The sequence below is a fragment of the Meriones unguiculatus genome, chromosome 17 (genome assembly GCF_030254825.1).
Source record: "Meriones unguiculatus strain TT.TT164.6M chromosome 17, Bangor_MerUng_6.1, whole genome shotgun sequence".
Lineage (NCBI taxonomy): Eukaryota > Metazoa > Chordata > Mammalia > Rodentia > Muridae > Meriones > Meriones unguiculatus.
The window spans coordinates 47,278,985-47,300,974 of record NC_083364.1 but is presented as its reverse complement, the minus strand read 5'-3'; the positions used below and the strand labels follow the sequence as shown (position 1 = coordinate 47,300,974).

At 38.9% G+C, this 21,990-nt stretch overlaps 1 protein-coding gene across 3 annotated transcripts in view; it reads right to left on the bottom strand.

Annotated features, from left to right (window-relative positions):
* The window catches only part of Spice1 (spindle and centriole associated protein 1), a 42,289-nt gene that overhangs the window by 9,040 nt on the left and 11,259 nt on the right, over positions 1–21,990 (bottom strand). For all 3 annotated transcript variants that reach the window (XM_021664581.2, XM_021664582.2, XM_060370464.1), the window contains 9 exons: positions 17,239–17,341; positions 16,254–16,360; positions 15,042–15,157; positions 8,828–8,967; positions 8,486–8,620; positions 7,877–8,142; positions 5,889–6,020; positions 2,523–2,673; positions 1,352–1,576 (listed from right to left, as the gene is read on the bottom strand). In XM_021664581.2, the coding sequence (XP_021520256.2) occupies positions 1,352–1,576; positions 2,523–2,673; positions 5,889–6,020; positions 7,877–8,142; positions 8,486–8,620; positions 8,828–8,967; positions 15,042–15,157; positions 16,254–16,360; positions 17,239–17,341 (1,375 nt within the window). The remainder of the gene's footprint in view (positions 1–1,351; positions 1,577–2,522; positions 2,674–5,888; positions 6,021–7,876; positions 8,143–8,485; positions 8,621–8,827; positions 8,968–15,041; positions 15,158–16,253; positions 16,361–17,238; positions 17,342–21,990) is intronic.

Genomic DNA, 21,990 nt, shown 5'->3' with positions numbered 1-21,990 from the left:
GAGGTTAAAGCCGGCCTGGGCTATACAATGAGACACTGGTGTGTGTGGAAGTGGGTGGGGGTGGGAGTAGGGGAGACTGAATAATTACTGCAAGGAATACAAATCTAATATGAACAGAACATAATAATTCCCCAGACCCCTGAAAAATATTAAATTACTGGGTTGGAAAGCTGGAAGAGACAATAAATTTTCATATGCTAAAATAAGAAAGTTGAGGCCCAGAAGAGGTGTCTCATCGCAAAGCTCTCCAAAGTGAACGAGGAGCGTGTGGGCCACCAGCACTAGACTCTCAGCCCAGCACCCTCTCCATTTCCACCTCCCTGGTCTGACAACGCCCTATGTGCCTCAGAAACAGAAGAGCACAATTCTAGTAACAAGGATTTGCCATCTTCTTTAACCTGTGGAGCCTCTTTAGTTCCTTTAGTGAAAACACATCAAAGCACACAAAATCTGAGGAACTAGAGCCCCAATAATAAGTTAGGTTCTACTGCTCTGCAAGAAAATATTAGTAACTTTTAAAGAAATAAAAATTCATGCAAAACAGGGATGAAAAAATATCTTTCAAAAAGGAGCTGGAAAGCTGTCTCAGCAGCACACAGGCTACAGTTCCATTCTAAGATCCCATAGGAGATAACTGACTCCTCAAAGTTGTCCTTTGACTTCCACATTCAAGCCATAGCATCCAAGTACTCCCCCACCCGTCACTCAAAATTAATTAATTACATTTTAAAAGTAGGTTAAGAGTGATAAAGGAATATAATTGATGTCACTGGCTGCTGGTATCCACACAGGATCACATGGGTAAGGGAACCCCCCCCCACACCAAAAACACACATACACACACAAAATAAAAATAATCAAAAAAATTTTGTAGAGGACCAGTGACACACAGCTCAGTGGCTTTGATGACCTGAATGTGATACGCAGGAACCACATAGTGGAAGAGGCAAGAATCATGACCACAAGTTTCCTCTGACCTCTGACATATGTGCACAGAGAGAGAGAGACACACACACAGTGGTATGCCTTTGAAGAGTGCAGTTTTTCATATCCTTCTTCCCACTCTCTGTCTCTGAGGTGAGCAGCTCTCCTCTGCCAGTTGACCACGGACCACTGAACCTGTGGATAAAAGTAAGTCCTTCCTCCTTCAAGTTATCTGTGATTTTCAGAGTTATGGCAGTGTGCAGGGGAACTACCCTAAAAAATACACGCATCCATGCATGTGTGTGCATATTTATGTGTGTATGTGTGTGTGCATATACATATATGTACAACTCCTTACACACATCTATCATTTAAGTGAAGGGCGAAAATCACAGCTTCCATGTAAATATAGAAGAAGCATGCTTACCATCCTGCAGAGGAGAGAATTCCGAGTTGCTCTTTTGCCTGGGTGGTGTTAGCATCACAGCTGGCTCAAAAATATGTGCTGGGAAATTACTGGCCAGATTCAACTTCTCTGTGGGGGCTGGCCCCTGAGACAGTTTAACAGGCAACTCTTCCTGTGGGAATTCGGCCACTTCTTCCCCTCTGAACATCAATGGCACGGAGACATTAGTGCTTACAACAGGACCCTCTGAGAAAGATAAGAGGACATTAATATGAAAGGAATAAAAAGGAACTATGGGCACATTTCAGGTATTTATTCTTTTTCATATGTGTGTGTTTGTGTGTGTGTACTGTATGTGTGTGTGAATTTTAATGTTCACTGTATTCTTTTAGAAGCTCACAAAGGCCAGAAGAGGCTTCAGATTCCCTAGAACTGGAGTTACAGGCAGGAGTTATGAGCCACCACAGGGGTACTAGAACTGACCTCGTGCAAGAATAATAAGTGCTCTTAACCATTAAGCCATCTCGCCAGCTCCAGGTATTAATTCTTAAATGCATTTAAGTAGTGTGGAAATTCCCAGAGTCTTCACTCTCTCAACTATATCCTCCCTTGACAGAAATTCCCAGGCCTGCTTTTGTTTTGGCAGAAAGAGCTCTGAAAGCTATATAAAAAGCACTTACAAAGCCCCCACCCTTATCCTTCCTAAGGGCTATGACAAATAAGGCAAGAACAGATTTTTCTAACATACTGACTTCCTCATACAAGGGTCGTTCAAAAAAAAATTAATAATAATAATAATAACTTCGTAGTCATGTGCTAACAGCATGGTGCATTCAAAGTTATCCAAACAGGGTTGTAAGACTGAGATTTAGGAAGATGTGAGCCACATTTCACCTGCATAACATTGCTGACTTTCCAACAGCGATAATGAGAATTCTCAATAACCTTAAAGCACCACAACCCCTGGGTTTCTCACCCTTGAGTAACTAAAGGCTTCTTAGTAGCAAAGCTTAACAATATTACATTAACAAGATACTAATAGCAAAGCCCACCAGAAGACAGTGACCTCATATAAATTTTATTACAGTCTGCCACTTCTTCAAATCCATCAGCTCTAGCTTCTCTGCTTATTACTAGTCTAAGGTCATTAGGTAATTTAATGACAGTCTGGCAATAATAAGACTCCACCTACCTACATTATCCACAAGTCTTCTACCCATAGGTGCCCTTTCTGATGCTTGACTTTCTTGTCTGTAATTATTTATCACAGGACAGTTCTTAATGGCATGTGTCAGCGATATAAGCTGCTCATCTGTAGTGACCATGTACTGCTGAAGTCTCGCCTAAAGAAAATCACATATCACTGGCAGAACAGACATCAGTCATTATCTAAAGAGTATTCCATACAGAGATGTGAGTGAGTGTGTATGTGTGTTGAGAGAGAGACAGGGAGACGGAGACCATTACTTTAAATAGCAACACAAGAGCAATGTTATTACTAATTACAAATACTCAAAAGGTATCATGGTAACAAAATAATTAAATAAATCATTAATTACTATAACTAAGTACTCTGCTATAAAAATTAAACCTAATCTTTTTAATAGAACTTTTAATTTATAAAATCTTTTCATAGAGATCATTTCTACTGACTGACTACAATAAGAGTGATAGATAGGGCAAAACAATAGAGCATTCATGGGCATTTAAGTGAATCAACTTTAATGTCATAAAAACATATCATTATGTAGAGGAAATAATTTTAAGGGCAAAAGAAAAGAAAAGCATTCTATATGTAGTATGATTACAATTTTATATGAGAGATAACTGTATTTTATGTATACTCACATTTGTCTATGCATATATATACCTACTAATATTATGTAATTTTTAATTTAAAGTAAAATATCATACCAAATGGTTTACTCTCTGTCATACAGCTGAACATGTTTAGAATTCCATTTTTACATTAAAAGCCAACTTCCTTGTCCAGAAATTTAGATGGATTTTTTCTTATCTTTTCCATATTGTAGATGTAAACAGGTAATGTGAAATCAACAAGTCTGATTATAACCACAAAAAGCAAGTCTTTCGTGACTATTGGCATACTGTTCTTAGAAGCATATAAAATGACAGATAAAAGAAAAGAGGAATTGTATGTAACTGCCAAGACCTTATAACAAAGACAAAGTAAGAGAAATCAGTGATGAAAGCTAGCGACATGTCATACCTAACAAAAGTAGGTATGGTCCAGACAGAAATATTATCAATGGTGTAGTATCAATGAATAAAGCATATAAGACAACTTTATAAAACCAGCCATGTTCTCCCCAAACTTCACATTCACAAATTCAGTGGTCTTTTGAGTATCACCATCTAGGACTCAAATAGACTTCTCAAACTCAGTATATATAAAGGCCAAACTCCTCTTGAATCCTTCTACAATGTAAACAGCAGCTTCATCTTTTAAATGCCTAATTCCAAACTGCACAATTACCTTTAGCTTTCCCCCCTCACATTCTTGTCTTTACCACATTTCCGATGGGATTGGCTGACCTTCAAAACACACTCTGAATTTGCTGTCTTCACACATTTTCCCACTTCCACCCTAGAACAGGCTGCTATGCCCCATCTGAATCACTCTCATAACTCCTAGATGCACTGCTCTCCTCTAATGCAGATTACATCTGAGGCAATGGAGTGATTTCACAGGGACATCAGAGAAAAGCTTCAGTTCTCAAGAGAAAATAAAGCCACCATCTATGCAGCATTAGTCAACTATTAACTGGAGGCAGTTCAGTTTAAAAATGAGATCTCATTATATTCTTTTCAGTAGTATCAAATCTTCTTAGGCAAGCATGGCAGCACATGCCTGGAACTCTGGCACGCAAGAAGCTGAGACAGAAGGATCACAAGGTCAAGGCCACATTAGGCTACATAGTAAGACCAACTCTCAAACAATAACGAGAAAGCCAACCAAAAAGTAATCAAATCTTCTTATGATTAGGTATCTGGAAGCAGCTATATTAAAAATAAAAGTTCTGGGTAGAAACACACTAAGAAATAAGAAATAAAGACAATGATGTCCAAAATAACTCTAAGCTTAGGACAGTTGTACAGTATCAGAAAGGTACAGATATCTCACTAATGACTGTAGTCATTTAAAAACAAAATAAATGCATGGCTCTTTATTTCTACTTATATATTAAGTATTTATAAACACTAATTAAGTATATTACTGTTCAAACAGCTCCTAATGGTTAGAGCCTGAGTCAGGCCACACTAAGTGAGCCAACAGAGGCTCTCTGCTCTAGTCACACACAGCACAGTGCAGTGCATGTACTAGTGTGAGGGTGCACAGTGCATGCACAGTAGCCCAGCTGAGCCTGCTAAGACTTACGTCACAGCGTGACTCTTTTCTTCAGTGGTTCCCGTTTCACTTGCCCAATGCCTGAACCAGCATGCAAAGAGCCCTATGTGCGGTACTTTCCCCATCTTTTCTCTGACTGCTCTCTCTCTCTCCACTTTACCTCCTCCACACTGGTATGCAATTATACCTCTACCTCAAGATCTCTGCCCTTACTTTTCCTCTGCCTGACCTGTTCTTTAAGCACCCTGCAAGTATTAATTACCCACACCAACAATAAGATAAATAAAATATTCTATGTTCTCAAGCAGAATAAGGTCACAGTGACAAGAACTGACGTAAGTCTAACATAAGTGGGTCAATTCAATGATACAACATCAAAACACATCAAAAGTATGCAGAGGAAGACCTCCTAGGGGGTCAGGGGGCTAGCTCAGTCAGTAAAGTGCTTGCCACACAAACATGAGGACCTGAGTTCAAATCCCCGGCACCAATGTGAAATCCCAGGTATAGCAGCATATGTTTATAACCCCTGTGCCAGGGGCACAGAGGCAGGTAGATTCTTTGCGCTCACTGGCCAAAGTCTAGTGAGCTCTATGTTCACTAAGAAACCCTACCTCAAAAAATAAGATGAAGAATGATAGGCTGACACCAGCATCAACCTCTGTCATCCACACATTCTTGCACATACACATGAACATGTATAGTCACACAGCACACACGGAGAGAGAATACGTAAAGAAGCAAGCAGGCAGCCAGAAAAGACACTGTATGCCTTTTTGTAGAGCAATTAGTCAAGCAGCACGTCAAACATGAAGCCACTGAAACAACCACAAGTAGCATCTGCCATCACTGTAGGAGGGCTCAAAGGCTTATCTATCCTCTGCTCTAAAGTGACAAATGGCTACCAGAACACTGTTTCACACTCTTTATAAATGACCACGGTATTGGTGGCTACTGAAATGTAGATCCTGTTATTCCCACTCCACATTTCTTAGAAATGGCAAACTTACCCTGCATATTATGTGCCATTTAAGTTTTGACTACAGGACCTGACATAACAAACATTAGTTTACACCCACTGCTGCTGCTGAGCCTGACAGGTGATCACATCACAGCGGCTAAGCCATCGGCAACTCCAGGAGAACCATGCACACACACAGACATGGTCGCTACTAAACATGTGAATACCTGCGTGGTGCTGTTCTCTTCTCTAAGGAGGAGAATTTCAGCTGTCAGGGCATCGATGAGCTCTCGATGATCACCTAACATCTGTTCCAGCTGCTGCCGTGTCTCCACTTCCTTCCGCAGTTGGATCTCACTCTACAAAAAACAAGAAGAAAGATAAACTACCACCAGCAGCATCATACAGTGAAAACTACATTTCTACAAAGAGAGCAAAGATAATTACAGACAAACATGAACCATGACGATGATGAGATTTAAAACTTTCATTAAAAGGCTATATTTAATTAATAAAAATACACTTTTGTGTCCTTGTCCACCTTTCAACAGCTGTAACACTTCTTATAAATGATATATATAGAATTAAAGAACTACTTTTTTCCACTTAACAAGTGAAGGGCTGTGCATACTGTCTGAATACACAGACCATCTCTAGAAAAACACATTGTATCTGGTCATGATAGGCTACAGGGGAACAAATAGGTTAACTACAAGTTAGGAATGAGAATTAGGTTTTTCATTCTATAGTCTTTATCTTTGAATTTCATGTTCTGTGATATATTGCCAATCAAAATTGATAGTTAAAATATAATTTAAAACAAGTATATTCAACTATAGTGACTATTTCTATTAAATGGCATAGCTTTGAAAGTAAGTAAATAGTTAAATGGCACATACTACTAAGCCTGCAATGCTTTCTAAGCATTAGCACATTTTTAAGGACTACAGACTTCAGAGAAAAGCATCTGGAGTGGGGAAAGTAACAGAAGTGAGAGGGAGATAAGAGAGGATGGGGTGGTACTGTGTATGTGTGAAACTGTCAAAGAACAAGCTGAATAAAAGATAAATAGTGGGGAGAAGACACCCACTAACTATCATACCGTTCATATTGTAAAAGATGTGTACAGCACTCTGAAGGAAAGGATGAAATAATCACAGAATAAGGCTCTACTGAAAAGACTTCTACATGTCTGACAGTACAACAAACCTTTCATTATTAGGCAGTTTTAGGAAAACAGCCCCAGATGACATGTCAATTACAGTGATACAACTATTGTGTAAATTAAAATTTTCTTAAATTTCCATCATATTTGTTCAACAGATTTAAGTACATTATAAGTAAGCCTTATGTAGATTTTTAATGTGTATATATGCATATATGTGAGGGTATGCATACATGCAAACCTCAAATGTCATTCTCAGAAATATAGACAGGGCTTCTCATTGACCTGTAGCTCACCAATTAGCTAGACTGGCTGGCTAATGAGCCCCAGCGATAGCCCTGTCTTCACTTCCCAAGTGCTGGGACAAGCATGTACCACCATACCCAGGGATCCAGGGTTATTTTGGGTTTTTTAGTTTGGTTTGGTTTTATGAGGGCTTTGGGGACTAAACTCAGGTCCACATACTTTCAAAGTAAGAAACTTTCGCAACTGAAAGTTTCCTAGCTCCTTAAGTAGATTTTATAGAAAATTAAATGTCCTACTAATTCTGTACCACCCGAGGACCAATTAAACAACTCTTTATTCGATAAATTACTTTCACAATGAGACAACTCCCATTCCACAGAGACCAGGAACAGTTTCTCCACCTATGAAATTTACAGATTGCAGGAAAAGCAACTCTACAAGTGGAACTGATATAGGAGCAGCCAGCAAGAAAACAATGTAACAAAGCTACAGTTAACAGTGTTAGTTAAACCAAAATACCCATGTAGGAATACTTGTAACTGGCCTAAGATATTACTTTATTCATAGCACATTTATCTCACAATTAAAACTCACAGTAACATCAGAATATTTATCTAAGCATGTGTTTAATGATAGAGAGGAACTACAAGCATAAATTTTACTACAGATATACTAAAACTGAGTAAAATAAAACTGTTCAAATTTGGCTGTCCTTATTTGGAGGTTGCAGTACATTAAGCAAGGAGAAAGAATCTACATAGATTTCCGCCTGAAGAGAAGATTCACATAATCTTGTATTCTTACCTCTTTAAGGTACCGAACTAGGCGGCAGAGAGAGCTCACCAGTGACAGGGTGAAGCCTGTGAGCCCCTGACCACCCTGCAGGCCCTTGACCTCACGCCCTGTCCACCGCTCATATTCTTCCATTTCATGTTCCACTTCATTTATCATGTGTTTGAGGATATCCAGGCTGGAGTTATTGTTAGTTGGTAAATCTGCAGAGGTTGTGCAGGTGGATAACATGTTTTTCGTCTGCTTGGAAGGAGCACATATATCTGGTTTCCTTTTCACTGAAAACAACAAAAGTCATTCTATTTCAAAACCAGGAAAATTACAACTACTAAATTACCAAGAAAACATTTACTTGTTTGCCATTTTTAAAAAGTTAGAAGTCACCACAATTTTATAATACAAACCTACAAAGTTTACATCATCTATAACTAACATATTATGATACGCTCTCTCTTACAGTATATGGAATAGAAAAGATTTCTTGCCTTCCCCTCAACAAACTCATACTTAAATAAACCCAAATGGATGAGTTTCAGGAAATAATATTTACTGAGTGATTAATAAAGCTATGACAAGATAGATGTTTAACAATTCATCTTTGTAAAGTGAGAAAATGTAGACCTTTACTGAGCAGCTGCTTTTGCTTCCTTGAGGTTAGCACTTGTCCCACATAGCTGGAGTCTAAAGCCTCAGCAGCCTCCTCAGGCTGAAGACCAGCCTGGATTCTCTTGACAGCATCCGTGGCATTCAGAGCAACTGGAAAGGAAGAACGCAGCAAAAAGCATTTCAAGGGAGTAAGCTTTCTCTAAAAACAGTTCCACTAATAGGTTCATCAGAATTTTAGTCAATATATAAAGACTCCAAAAGTTAAGTAGTACTTGAAAATTACTGTGTTCAAGAGAAACAAAAACAAACAAACCAAAGAAAGTTTGCCACTAGAAAAACTGCAAAAGAGCAACTAGCCTTTCTGTTCCTCTGCTGAGACCTCCAAGGGTAGAGTTCCTGAAGGAGTTCTCTGTGACTGGGTAGCTATTTTCTGCTGAATATCAGTCCACAGTTGATTGATTAATTCAGAATTCTCTTCCTTTAGTTGGTGAAGAAACCTATAAATTATGGAACAGTTAGAATAGATGCTATCATTTAAACTGTCTAATAGCTCATGTGTTTGAAAGTTCTTAGCAATTCACAATTATTCACAATAAAAAATGATTTTATTGACTTTAGCTGACAAGACAATGTTGTGATTGAATGAGAAATGTCCCCCATAGGCTTATGCATTCACAAACTTTGGTTCCCAGCTGGTGGTGCTGTTTGGGAAGGTTATAAGACCTTCTGGGGGTGACCTTCTGGGGGAAGTCTGTCACTGGGGTTGGAGCTCCAAGGAAAGGCTTTCATAGCCCAGCTCCACTTCCTCCTCCCACTCTCTGCTTCCAGACAGCTAATGCAGTGTGACAGGCTGGCCTCCTGTTGCCATGCCTTCCCCGCCATAAACGCCATAAACGACTATATTCCCGCTGCAACTTTACCCCTGTATGGGTATTTGAACACAGCAACAGAACAAGGCTAATATGCACAGGTAGGAAGCAAAAGGCCCATCATCTCAGGGAAGAAATCAGTCTATCTGCTTTGCAGTTTCTGTGTCCCATGGTCCCTTACACAAGAGTGCTTGCCTTTGTGTCTCACGCTTCTTTTGTTCTCTAAAGTGTGTAAATGGTTCTGCCCTTGTGGTTTCTTTTCCCCTTCAGGAAAGCCAGTCTCCACAGCAGAGTTTCCTCATATTGAAGGAAATGTTTCACACCAGAGGTGGAGCAGGAGTCAGAAGAGGAGCCCAGGGACTTAATACTTGAAAGCGCTTTCATGAGAGAGCTTAGTGTTATCCGCAAACATTACCATCACAGACAATGTAAGTACTTCATTTCTCACTTAAATTGAGACTTAACAAGTGGGAAGACAGAAAATAGAAACAAATTATCTATCATCTAATGAATGAATGTGTAAAATGTGGTGTAGCTATTTAATGAAATACCATTCAGCCACAGAAAGGAATGAAACATTGCTATCCACTACAACATGGAAGACACCAGACACAAAAGACAGCACAAGTGAAAATAGGCAAATCCATAGGACAGAAAACATTATCAGTGGTTATCCAATGCTGAAAGGGTTGAGAGGAAATGGGCTTTCTTTCTGAGGTGATGAAAATATCCTAAAATTGACTGCAATGGTGACCAAATGACTATTAATGTATTTTTAAAATACTTAATATTTATGTTATAAATAAACAAGCTGAACTATAAATGAAATATATATATATATGAACTATAAATCAAACTGTTAGAAAATTGAAGAGGAAGGAAGTAATCTAATTAAGCTGCTCCAAAGCCTCAATTTCAAGCAAACTTTAAGTAGCGCATTAGAACACCATTTGCTAAAAAGTGTATCTAGTAAAACAGCCACAATATGACCCTTGCATAGGGGACAAATGACAAGAAAAGGCCCTTTGTAAGACAATACTGGCAGTTTTAAGTCCAACCTTTATGATAAATCTCAAAAGAATGCTCTACAAGTTGGAAAAGTAAATACCACATTCTTATACTTACCATCTCTAATGTTAATGCTTCCAAGAGTCAGGCTACATAGTAACCATAAAAAAATACAACATCATCAGGGTAGGCTAAAAGCTGCCAAAAGACACCTACAACCCAATCCCTAGAGTCTGTGAATACTATCTTATCACATTAAAAGTGAACTTTACAGATGTGGTCAAATTAAAGATCATGAGATAAGGACAAGTTCCTGAACTACTGAGGAGTGCCCTAACTGCAAAATGCATGCATCCATAGAGAATAAGTAAGACGTGATCCACTTAAGGGTGAAGATGGAGGCAGAGACTGGAGTGATGGAGCCATAAGTCAGAGACTGCCAACAGTCCCTACCGACAGCCACCAAAGGAGAAAAAAAGAAAGCAACAGATTCTCTTCTGGGGCTCTCCCAGATGGTGTAATGGCCCTAAACACACCTGATTTCAGCCTAGTGAAACATATTTCAGATTTCAAACCTACAGACACAATGAATTTGTATTGTCTTAAGCTGCCAAGCTTTTGCTAATCTGCTACGGCATCGTCAGAAAACAGACTATGACTTGAGCAGAATGCTAGTGTAGAAACAGCTTGGAAGTAAATGGCTTGGGAGTAAGCCTAGAATTTTTAAGTGAATGACAAAAGTAGCCTACATTGTCTTAAATAAGCTATCGGTAGAAATATAGATATTAGTAATTCCTCCAATAAAGACATAGAGGTGTACTGTAGAGAAACCCCAAACTGACTTAGGGAATTCCCATACTGTAAATAGAAAGTTGACAGAAATATGACTGTCAGCAGAGCTTCTAGTCTGAGAGTTCAGAAGGACCTCAAAAACATGCTGTTAGAAACCAGAGGCCAGCTAATGCTTGGGATGGTAGAAATCATACTGTAGTTGCATACAAAGGAGAAGTTTATAAGAAGTTTTGCTGAAGAGACTGCAAAGCAAAGTGCTAAGCACACCATGGAAGGGAAGGGAAAAACTGAGGGCAGACTGTTAAGCAAAAAGGACTCAGGGTTAAGATTTCAGCTCAGCGCTTGCCTAGTATGCTTGAGGTTCCAAGTTCAATAGCTAGTACTGGAAAAAATAAAAAGGGATTAGGACTTGAAATTTTGAGAAATGCTTGGGCCTGCAGATCTCAAAAGATATGCAAATTAGAACTGTAGCTAAAGCAAGCTCTAGAGTGCTGCCGAGTGTTTGCTAGTTCTGAGGGGCATGATATAAATCCTGCATCTCCTCAGTGAGCTCAGCAAAAGCTAAGGCAGAAAAAGAGATTATCCAGAAAAGATCCATAAGGACCTCAGGTAAAACACAGACATGTACAAGAGCCTTTCAGAATGTTTAAATAGCAGAAACATCACTGGCTCAGACTGATAGGATGGAGTAAAGGATTGGTGCCTGCCTCCTAAACTTCCACAGAGAGGTGTAAGCTGACAAAGATACCCAGCTATGAAATGAGCCATCTATCCTTCAGGCAAAAGAATAAATGGCCCCAAGACCAGAGCTACAGATGTAAAAAAAAACCTGTAAAGTTAAATCCACAGGCACAGAGGCCAAGGGAAAAGCCTCAGAAATAGTGGGCAGAGCTATGGACCCTAAGGATGAAGACTCAGGCCAGAAATGAAACCTTACAGAATTTGTCTGTCAGGATTTCAAAGCTGCTTGTAACTCCTGACTAATATCTTCTTTCGATAATTTTTCTTCTTTTACAACGAGAATATCTATAACTCTTATCCCAGATATGCTCCATCACTATATTCTGAAAGCAGATCACATATTACCAACTTCACAGAACTTCATATGAAAAAGAATTCTGTGGTAGAATGGATCATATCCAATCTTCCCATACTTTATTTAATGATGGGACTAGGGACTTCTTCACCCGGCCTGAAAGAAAGGCATGTTCTTAGATCAAGAAGTGTTCAACTGTATCCACAAAATCCATGCATACAATAGTGATATTATAAACAGAAAATGTAAACTCAAATGATTCAGGTAATGAACATCCCTCCCTGATGATGCCAAGAAGAAAGTCAGAATAAAGCTACAAGAGCATATAAGATGGAATTAAATATACTGACATAATCATTTGAAGATACAACATGTGTGCATACTGAGTTGTATGTATCTGATTCACAGTATAAGTTAAAAAACAAGAAAGAAACCATGGTAGCAGTGCATGCTATAATCCTAGCACTTGGGAAGCTAGGACAAAAGGATCACAAACTGACGATCCAGTTGGGCTACAGGGAAAAACGGTGTCTAACAAAAACTAAGGGCTGGAGACAGAGCTCAGGGACAGAGACTTAAGCATACAAGGCCCTAGGTTCATACATCAGCACAATAAACAAACAGAAAAACACTTCTGAAAGCAAAAGGTTATGAGTGTACGCACATGTGTGTGTACACATTCACTAACTAAAAAATTCTAAAAATTAAAATTTTAAAAAATCTACCTGAGAAATAGATTAATCCCAGGTGTCCAGTGAAAATTTAGTTTCATAAGGAACTGAGGTACTTCAGGAAAGCAACCCAGGAATGATAGTAAGATTAGGGAGATAACAAATGTGAACGGGAGACAGGATGAGACTTCATATCTGTAACTAGTTACTGATAGAGAAGCAGAACAGCCAGCACCAGCAATGGGGACAGGGAAAGGCAAGCCAACAACTTAAAGGACCAGCTGTGTCAGATAAGGGGACACTGACCTGACCCTCAACCATAGGACACATTCCTCTGTCATCACTGCTTCAGTTGCTCCCTCTAGGTTCCTGCCTAGAGTTCCTGCTTTGGCTTTCCTTAATGATGGACTTCAACCTGTAAGACCAGTAAAAATAAATCCTTTCCTTTCCAAGTTGTTTTGTTTTTATCAGAGCAAAAGAAGCCACAGCAGAGCACTTAGCCTTCCTTGGGGGTTGATGCTGGCACCAGGAATGTCAAGTACAAGGTCCAGAAGCCAGTGAGGATCAGCACTGTGCAACATGGTGGCCAACTGCCACATGAGCTATAGAGATGTGCTGTCCATAGGAAATACATACCAGATTCCAACAACAGCATGAAAAACATACAGTGAATCACAAATTAACCTTTTTTTAAAACTTAAAATAATTCAACTACCTCATGATTTAATCTATATTGGCTACCTGGTTAAATGATGATAATTTGATATTTTCAAGTAAACAAAAAATATTTTGGAAAAAAAGAAATATATGTAGAACATAGACTTCAAAGTGAAAAATATTATGCATAATGTTTTTTAAAGTGTGCACAGGGGGCTGCAAAACAGTTCAGTGGTAGAATTCTTGTCTATATGCATAGGCATTAGGTTATATTTAGCACTGTCAAAAGTTATACATACTACATAATACACTAGGAATCTTTAATATTTCACTCTCAGAATACAATATGGCAAAATTAAGGAAGGAGACAGAAGGAATAAGACATAGTCAGCAAGGCAGGCGTTATGATGTGCACAAAATGTTATACTTTCTAATAGAATCACAGCCTCTTCTCGAGCATGCACATGAAACACTCGCCGAACTGTGATCACAGACTGGCTCACAAAGAGAGCATCAGCAAGTTCCACAGGCAGCAAGATAACAAAGCATAACCAAAACACAGTGTGATTAAACCTGTCGGGAAGTCCCAGAGTTTTGTTGTATCTTTAACTCAGTGAAAAGAGGAAAATCAACTGAAATGACCTCATTTCTTAAATAAACTACTTATTTTTGTCAACTGAAAAAAAAACAATGTACTGTAATCCCAACTCAAGAAGCTACAAAAGCAAAACAAAAGAAAGCACATACAAGGAAAAAAAAAAGGTAAAATTAAGGAGGGAGAAATACAACTGTAAGCTTGACTTAATAAGCCTGAAGCCAGATTCTTTGAAAAACTAAGAAACTAGACTATTAGCCAATGCAATCCTAAGAGAGTATAGCCAAAACAAATGATGAGGAAGATTCAGTGCACAAGCCCACACATATCTCAATACCAAAACAAGCATATTTTTATAAGATAAGGAACAGAGCAGGCACCTTATATGTTACTATCACTTTACACAGTCCTATAATTAATATACAAAAGAATAGAGGAAACTTGAGAAGGTGTAAGACACAGAAAAGAAAAACTGTCCATTGTAGATGACAATATGCCAAACCCCAAAACTCAGAGATCTGCCAGTCAGCTCTGATATTCACTCAAATGACAGTTTCACTGTGCTGTAAAAACAAAGCAGAGATCCCTCAGATCTTACAGAAGACTGTGGTGTGATTTCAAGCCATATCAGGTGATGAGTTCAAATACACCATTGCTAATTTTTATGTATGAAACAAGAGGAAATGAGATATATTTATGTATCTGCTTATATTTATAGAAAGAAGTACGGGAGGAATAAAAAGCATTTTATACTCCTACAACTTTTAAAGCATTATAGAAGAATTTTAAACATTTATATAAAACTGTCCACTCAACTGGTTTTTTGTTGACTGGTTGGTTGGGTGGTCAGTCGGTCGGTCGGTTGGTTAAGGAATAATGCAGTAAGTGCACACTTTGACTATCTGAGAACACAGCCTGTGCATTCGTGCACACACACGCGTACCTCTTTGTACTCCTGTTGGGCTGAGAGCTGAGGGAGTTAGGCAGCTCAGTCTCGCTGTCTTCTGACTGGCTATGAGCAGTGCTTTCTTCCCCTTCATCGTCCACTTCGTTCAGAGCCTACCTCAACAAGAAAAGCAGCAGCACACGTTGAGCATATGCTTACTATCCTCTCTGTCCCAGAAGTCTCTCCAAGGCTAACCCCTCCTGTGTGCCAACTACCAAACCCTCCAGTCTTCCTCGACGAACGGTCCTTCTAGTACCTTCAGAGCTGCCTGCCCAACTCAGCTGTCCTTATCTAATGGAAGGAAGCCTATTCCTTCTCGGCCTAACCATGTGCCCACCTGGAGATACTTCTCTTTGTCTTTTATTTTTATTCACTCCAGGCTAACCCAATGTTATGTAACCGAGGCTGGCCGCAAATTCGCAACTGCTTCTGTTTCAGCCTTTCTATTGCTAGCATTGCACATTTGGGGCATCATCATTGGCACTGCCAATCTCTTTAAAGGATCATTTCTCATTCTGCACCCACCATCTATGCTCTGAACCTTTGCTTCTGTCCTAATCCACTCAAAATAAAAATACTTTCTACAATGTCAGAATCAGCATGTTGATTCCCAAAAGACAATCCTGTGTTCCCTTTCCTCTCTGACTCATTACCCCTTACTCATCACTTGTTCCTTTACACCCTTGATAAGGATTGTATATGCATGAGGAATTTAGTCCAATACCCAAACACACACAATAAAGTGCCAGGTATGGCAGTGCATGCTTTTAATCTCAGCATTGTGGAGGCCGAGATGGGGTGCTCCCTGGGGCTCCTTGCCAGCCAGTCTAGGCTTAGGCGGTGAACTCCAGACCAATGAGAGACCCCATCTCAAAGGAAATGGACAGTATTCCTGAGAATGACACCAAGAATGTCCTAGGACTTGCACATGTGCAAACACATGCAAACACACACACACATGCATCACATAATAAACTAGTCACTCATCCTTCAACTTCATATCGTATCTTCTTGGACCTTCTATTCTTTTTCTAGCTTATATTTCTAATATTCTTTATTAGTTCTCTTTTTCTACTGTCTCTTTGTGGCTGACAGGACAATGGTTGACATTTAGGCTTTTAAAATGTCCACCACATTGCCTGTACGAAGCTGAATTCCATTTCAGCCTGGGTACTTTTTTCACTCATTTCAGTGAATGCAATGAATTACCTGAGGTTCTGTGACAGATTCATTAAAGAGAGACTGGGTGACAGGGTCTTGATTTACTCCAGTGGGACGCTGAGAAGAATCTGGAGCCATTGTTACATTTGGAAATCCTGCAGAAGGAATGAACACAAGTCATTATTTTATTTCATCTGCTTAAAGAGGCTTTGCAAGTTCTACAAGGCTGCAGGCCCCCTTCACCTCATAGAACTCTAACACAGCTCTACTTAACATGTGTGGATACGTACCAGCCATATATCTAAACCCATTTTTACCTTCACAAAACTCCATGAGATAGGTTCTATCTTTTTATAGACCAGTAAACTAAACCTTAGAGAAGGTAAGTAACTAGTCCAGAGTTACTCTAATAACTCTAATAATGGCTGACTATTTATTAGATTCAAACTTTTTACTAAAAATAAATCACATGCTTCTGAATGATTAAACAAGTTATATAGCATTATGATAAATAGTATTGAAGCCTTAAAGTAATTTAATTAATAGTATATGCCTTTAATGACAGCATTCAGAAATTAAGAGGCAGGAAAATCAGGAGTTCAAGGCCAGGCTTGGCTATATGAACCCTGGGGGTGGAGGGCAGGAATTATCCTATGTAACTAAAGAAAATCAATGTTTCTTTTAGCAAGAAACTGAGGTATCTTTAGATTTTAAGCTAAGCTTACTCAAACTACATGGAAATGCACATATTTTAATAATGTGGTAACTTAATAAGCTGATAATTAAGCCACGTTTTATAGTTACAAAGTGCTGTACTTCGCACCACATTTTAGCAGATAATTCCCTTAGTTGAACAATTTGTAATACTTAATATTCCTAGTAAAGAGAAAATGAATCAAGATTCTTCACTCTAATAATCTTCATATACTATCCAGCTAGAACACATAGCAGGAACACGATTCCTAAAATCAGATTGAATTCTTCTAATAACTTTCAGAAAGAAAAGCAGGTTTGGTGTGGACTGAATGCTTACCTACACGCTTACGAGGGACATCAACAAACAGTCCTTTGGCCGCAGCTATCAGATGATCGGATTTTTCCAGGATATCCTGTGTCTGGTACTGATCGGAAAGCATCTACACACATATTAAGAACAATATCGTTCAGAAAAAATACATTTACTTTCAAAATCACTAAGGAAAAAGACCAAGGAAAGGTACTAAACACAACATTTTAAAAACTTAACTATCAACCTTTATTGGTTGTGGTTGTTGAATTTGCTCTTAACTATAAGCCATGACCATCCTAAAACCCTCTAATGTCAACATCCTTAGATAACAGTAGGTGAGGCTAGTAAAATAATTAGCAGTTTCAAAGGAATACATATGTTGGGGGTTTGGTCTGATGCTTGTATATTGCTGCTAGTTACTGGCCCTCAAGATCTGGTTACTGCCCAAACACATCTATCCTTGTTGTGTAAACCTACCTAAGACATTATACCTGATTGCTTATTAGACAATCCCCTGCCTATACCTGGGCAGGAGAGAATGGGGTAGGCGTGGCTAAGGTTCCCAGGCTTTGGGTTCAAGAGAATCATGAGAGACAGATGGATGGCAGAAGAGGAAGAAGGAGGATGACATGATGGGTTAGCATGAAGAAGAAACCAGGTGGGCCAGTAGGAAGGACTCTAATAATGGAAAGGCCCAGATGAAGAATATAAGCAAGTATCTTGGGATTATGAATGCAAGGTAGCCCAGATAGGAACGGTTAAAGCAGATGGCATTGGATGGAGACTGGGAGACGGATGGTGAAGTTACTGCGATAGCATAGGTAGAAAGATCTGCCTTGCCCAAGAATAGGCTATTATAAAATTTAACAGGTATCTGTGTTTTATTTGATTGATTGTGGGTTAGATAATACCACCAGGATAATCATAGGGCAAATAATAAATAATATATAGCCCAACACTCATTTTTATTTACTACAACATACATATTACATTGTGACCTGGCATACACACACCTTTTTAAATTAAGACTTTTATACAGTCTTTTCACATGAGAATGACTATATTTAAGTTTTATTCCTTCTAGTGTTAAGTGATGGCTGTAGTCCACTAACTTGATCTCATAATCCATAATAAATAATAATATGCAGCCCGAAAAACAAAGATTAAGGGCAAGAATCTTTGAGCCATGAACTCAAAGGTATTCCTACCACTGAAGTATTCTGATAATCCACTAACAGGCCATGCACTACTTGTGACTTAAAAAACAAGGTATAGCTTTAGGGTTAAACAAATAATGTTATGCTTGGGTATTTATAAACAAGTTAGTTTTATTTATCATGGAGAGATGGTTACACAAAAGCACCACTACAATCGTGCCTCTGGTTATGTCCTTTCTATTGAAGGACTTTAATATACATAGAAGCATAGGCTACAGACGAATCAATTTTATCTACCACCACCAGATGGCATTCTTAAGCCAAAAGGAATCTAAAAATCAAGGCAGTTCCATTTCTAACACTGACTCAAATCAATAAAGGATCTAATAATAAACACTCCAATTTGAATATCTCTATAACACAGAAAATTACATCACATGACATCAATTATTATTTTAGGATACAGCAAAAAAAAAAAAGGGAGTTGTGGGGTTTTTTTAATTTTATTTTTTTCTTATCAGTTACATTTTATTAACTCTGTATCCCAGCCGTATCCCGCTCCCTCATTCCCTCCCAATCCCAGGGAGTTGTGTTTTTAAGTTATCTTTTCTGCTATGGCCAAGCAGGTCAGCGGCGTCAGTTAATGAGACTAAGTCTTGAATTTGCTCCTTCCAAAGAACTTTAGAATCGCATAAGACCAAGAGCACGCATGGTGTAGAACACTGGGATTAGGGCCACACCAGACACAGTAAACAAACTCCAACCACTTAAACTTGGTTTCCTGCTGTGCCAATGGTGCACAGCCTGGGCTTTACTTGAAATCTGATTATAACTGACACAGGGCATCAATATGGTTATTAATTAATAAGATCATTTCTCTATTTTCTGCTTCTGTCAGTTCCATGACTTTATTTTAACAGAGGATTATGCCTTTAAAACAAAAGGTAGTAAACACTTCAAATTGCCACTAGGAAATACACAGTGTGATTTTTCTAGCATGGTGACAACCATACTATGCCTCTGTATCATGGATATGCCTATGGTCCTATCACATCCCTTAAATACAGACGCCATAAACACAGAAAAACTTAGTAACTGAAACAAAACATGCACATACTCTTTGACTCTTACTTTTTCTTTTCTTTTTTCCCCCAATACTTGAGAGTAAGCCTTCAAGCATCCTAGGTAAGTAAGCTAAAACCCCAGTTCTTGACTTTGTACTTCTTTTAATAATTCATTCAACAAATAAGCCTGTACCCCAAAAATGTAATAAAACTGTTTTCTTCATTATTTAAAGTGACAAGGTAAGAAGCAATTTGTGAGTGACACACACTACTTATCCCCACTTCTTAACCCCACAACTTCTAAGTTTCTTTTGTTGTTGTTTTAAGACAAGGTTCCTCTGTGAAGCTCTAGCTATCCTGGAACTTGCTTTGTAGACCAGGCTGGCTTCAGACTCACAGAGATCCATCTGCCTCTGCCTCCCCACTGCTAAGTGGTGGGATTAAGCCCAACTTAATCCTACATTTTAGTAAAGGATGCGGCCAGATTTCTCACCCCTCTTTGAATATGGGAACTGCCAAGCAATAATGTTCTGAGGAACAAGACATGATGCCAAAATCTCTGGCTGGCATAAAAGGTGTAGCAGACACCATCTATTTCTACTTGCTATTGACTTTCACACAACTGAAGGAAGTTGTAATGGCTATCCTATACTCAGAGACAGAAGTCACACTCTGAAGAACTGCAGGGTCCTCTACCAGCCAGCTACCTCTGAGCTCTTCCATTAAAGAACCAAATCTGTGTTATGTTTAAATTACTATATTTTAAGTTCCTTTCTTCCCAGAACCTTAAGCTGCATTCTAATACACAACACAAGTGTCCAAAACTAAAACAATCAATAACAAATTATGGCAAATCTATACCAAACCAACATTAAAAAAAAAGGTAAATTTATTTCTAAGTATTGATTTCCAAGATACACTGGAATGTCAACAGAATCTACTCAACCCTACATGAGTGTCAGCAGGGTGAAAAACTGTATATGCCAGCAAAGCTTGGAGTGTTATTACAATACAAACTACATCATCTTATGAACAAAATTTCTATTTTTCATGAAATATCTTCCAAGTCCATGCAACTAGAAGCTTAGGAAATATAACTTGTAATGGACATAATGTATAGCAGATCAGCAAGGCTATGGCTACAGTAATAACTGACAAAGGCAGAAAGTGGAGGGATAGTCTTGCTAATCATGTTGACATTGGGCAGTAATTACAGTCAGGTTTCAAGCGAAGCTGTTGCTTTTCCCTCTTCTGCTACGTCTCTGTCACATTTCTTGGAGCAGATTGTTTATGTGGCCAAACGTCGCTGTACTAGCCTTACTAAGTAAGATATGTTGTTAAACAAAAACATCTCAATCTCATCAAAAGCTGCGGTTCTGAAGCCCTGCAGAACATGACAACACTATGGGAAACCGAGGACACTGGCTGCCCTCTTTAGGAGCATCTGAGTCATGGTGAAGTCTCAGGTGCAGTCAGGACTGAGACGCAGTACACTACAGATGCAGGAAGTGGCACACTGGGACCCTTTGCCTGTCCTCTCACTAGTCTTCTCTTTGCTCTGCTCTACCACATTTATCACCTGGGTGAAAAGCTAGGAGGGGTGAAGAGACAGATAATGGTTATCACGAATTAACATTGCTTATGGCTCTTGGAACCAGGCTGGAATCCTAGCACCCAGTTGGCTCTATAGGATCCAATGCCCTCTTCTGACCTCAACTGGCACCAGACATACATACACACACATACATGTAGGCAAACAACAATGCACAAAAAATGAAAATTAAAAAATCTTCAAAAAATAAGAGGAAAAGAAAATCAGAACTAGAGAAAAACCAAACCCCCAAGTCCAACGTCTCCCAAAGAGGTTTTCTAGGTCAGATTTATGGTTTTAGGCCATTAGACGATAATTAACACATTCGCATGAGTGGTCCAAGGCCACAAGATGAAAAGTCAAATTCTCTGAATCCACTGTTCCTTTCTCGGGTTATGTAAACATTTATTTGGGAGCTACAGTTCTTCCTGACGCATAAGATTCCTCTAAGAACTCATTTCCCAACAGGCCATCTGTAACTTAAAGCCACCATGAAAGGCCATGTAGACAGCAAGCACCACAAGCTTAGCCTGAGCAAGGAGCCACATACACAGCACATTCCTTTACTGTGACTTCAGCTCAAATAAAAAAGGTTGCTCTGCTATAGTTCCTTCTTGCTTGATCACTGTTCACCCTACATATTTGATTACTTCTTCAAACATGCAAGCAGGCAAAAGGTTAAACCAGAGATTAATGGCTTAAGACCTAGATCAACAGGCACACAAACACAAAATGATTTGATTTCATTTCATTTTTGCCAAGTAATTCTACTATACTGCTGAACTGAGACAGAATTACAACAGTTTACAGATACACAGAACTAATCATTTGCCAAAGGCTGTTGTTAATCTCTTTAAAAGCATTATGCCAGGGCTGGAGAGATGGCTCAGTGGCTAAGAAAGAATACTGGCTGCTCTTACAGAGGACCCAAGTTCAATTTCCAGCACCTACATAGCAGCTCACA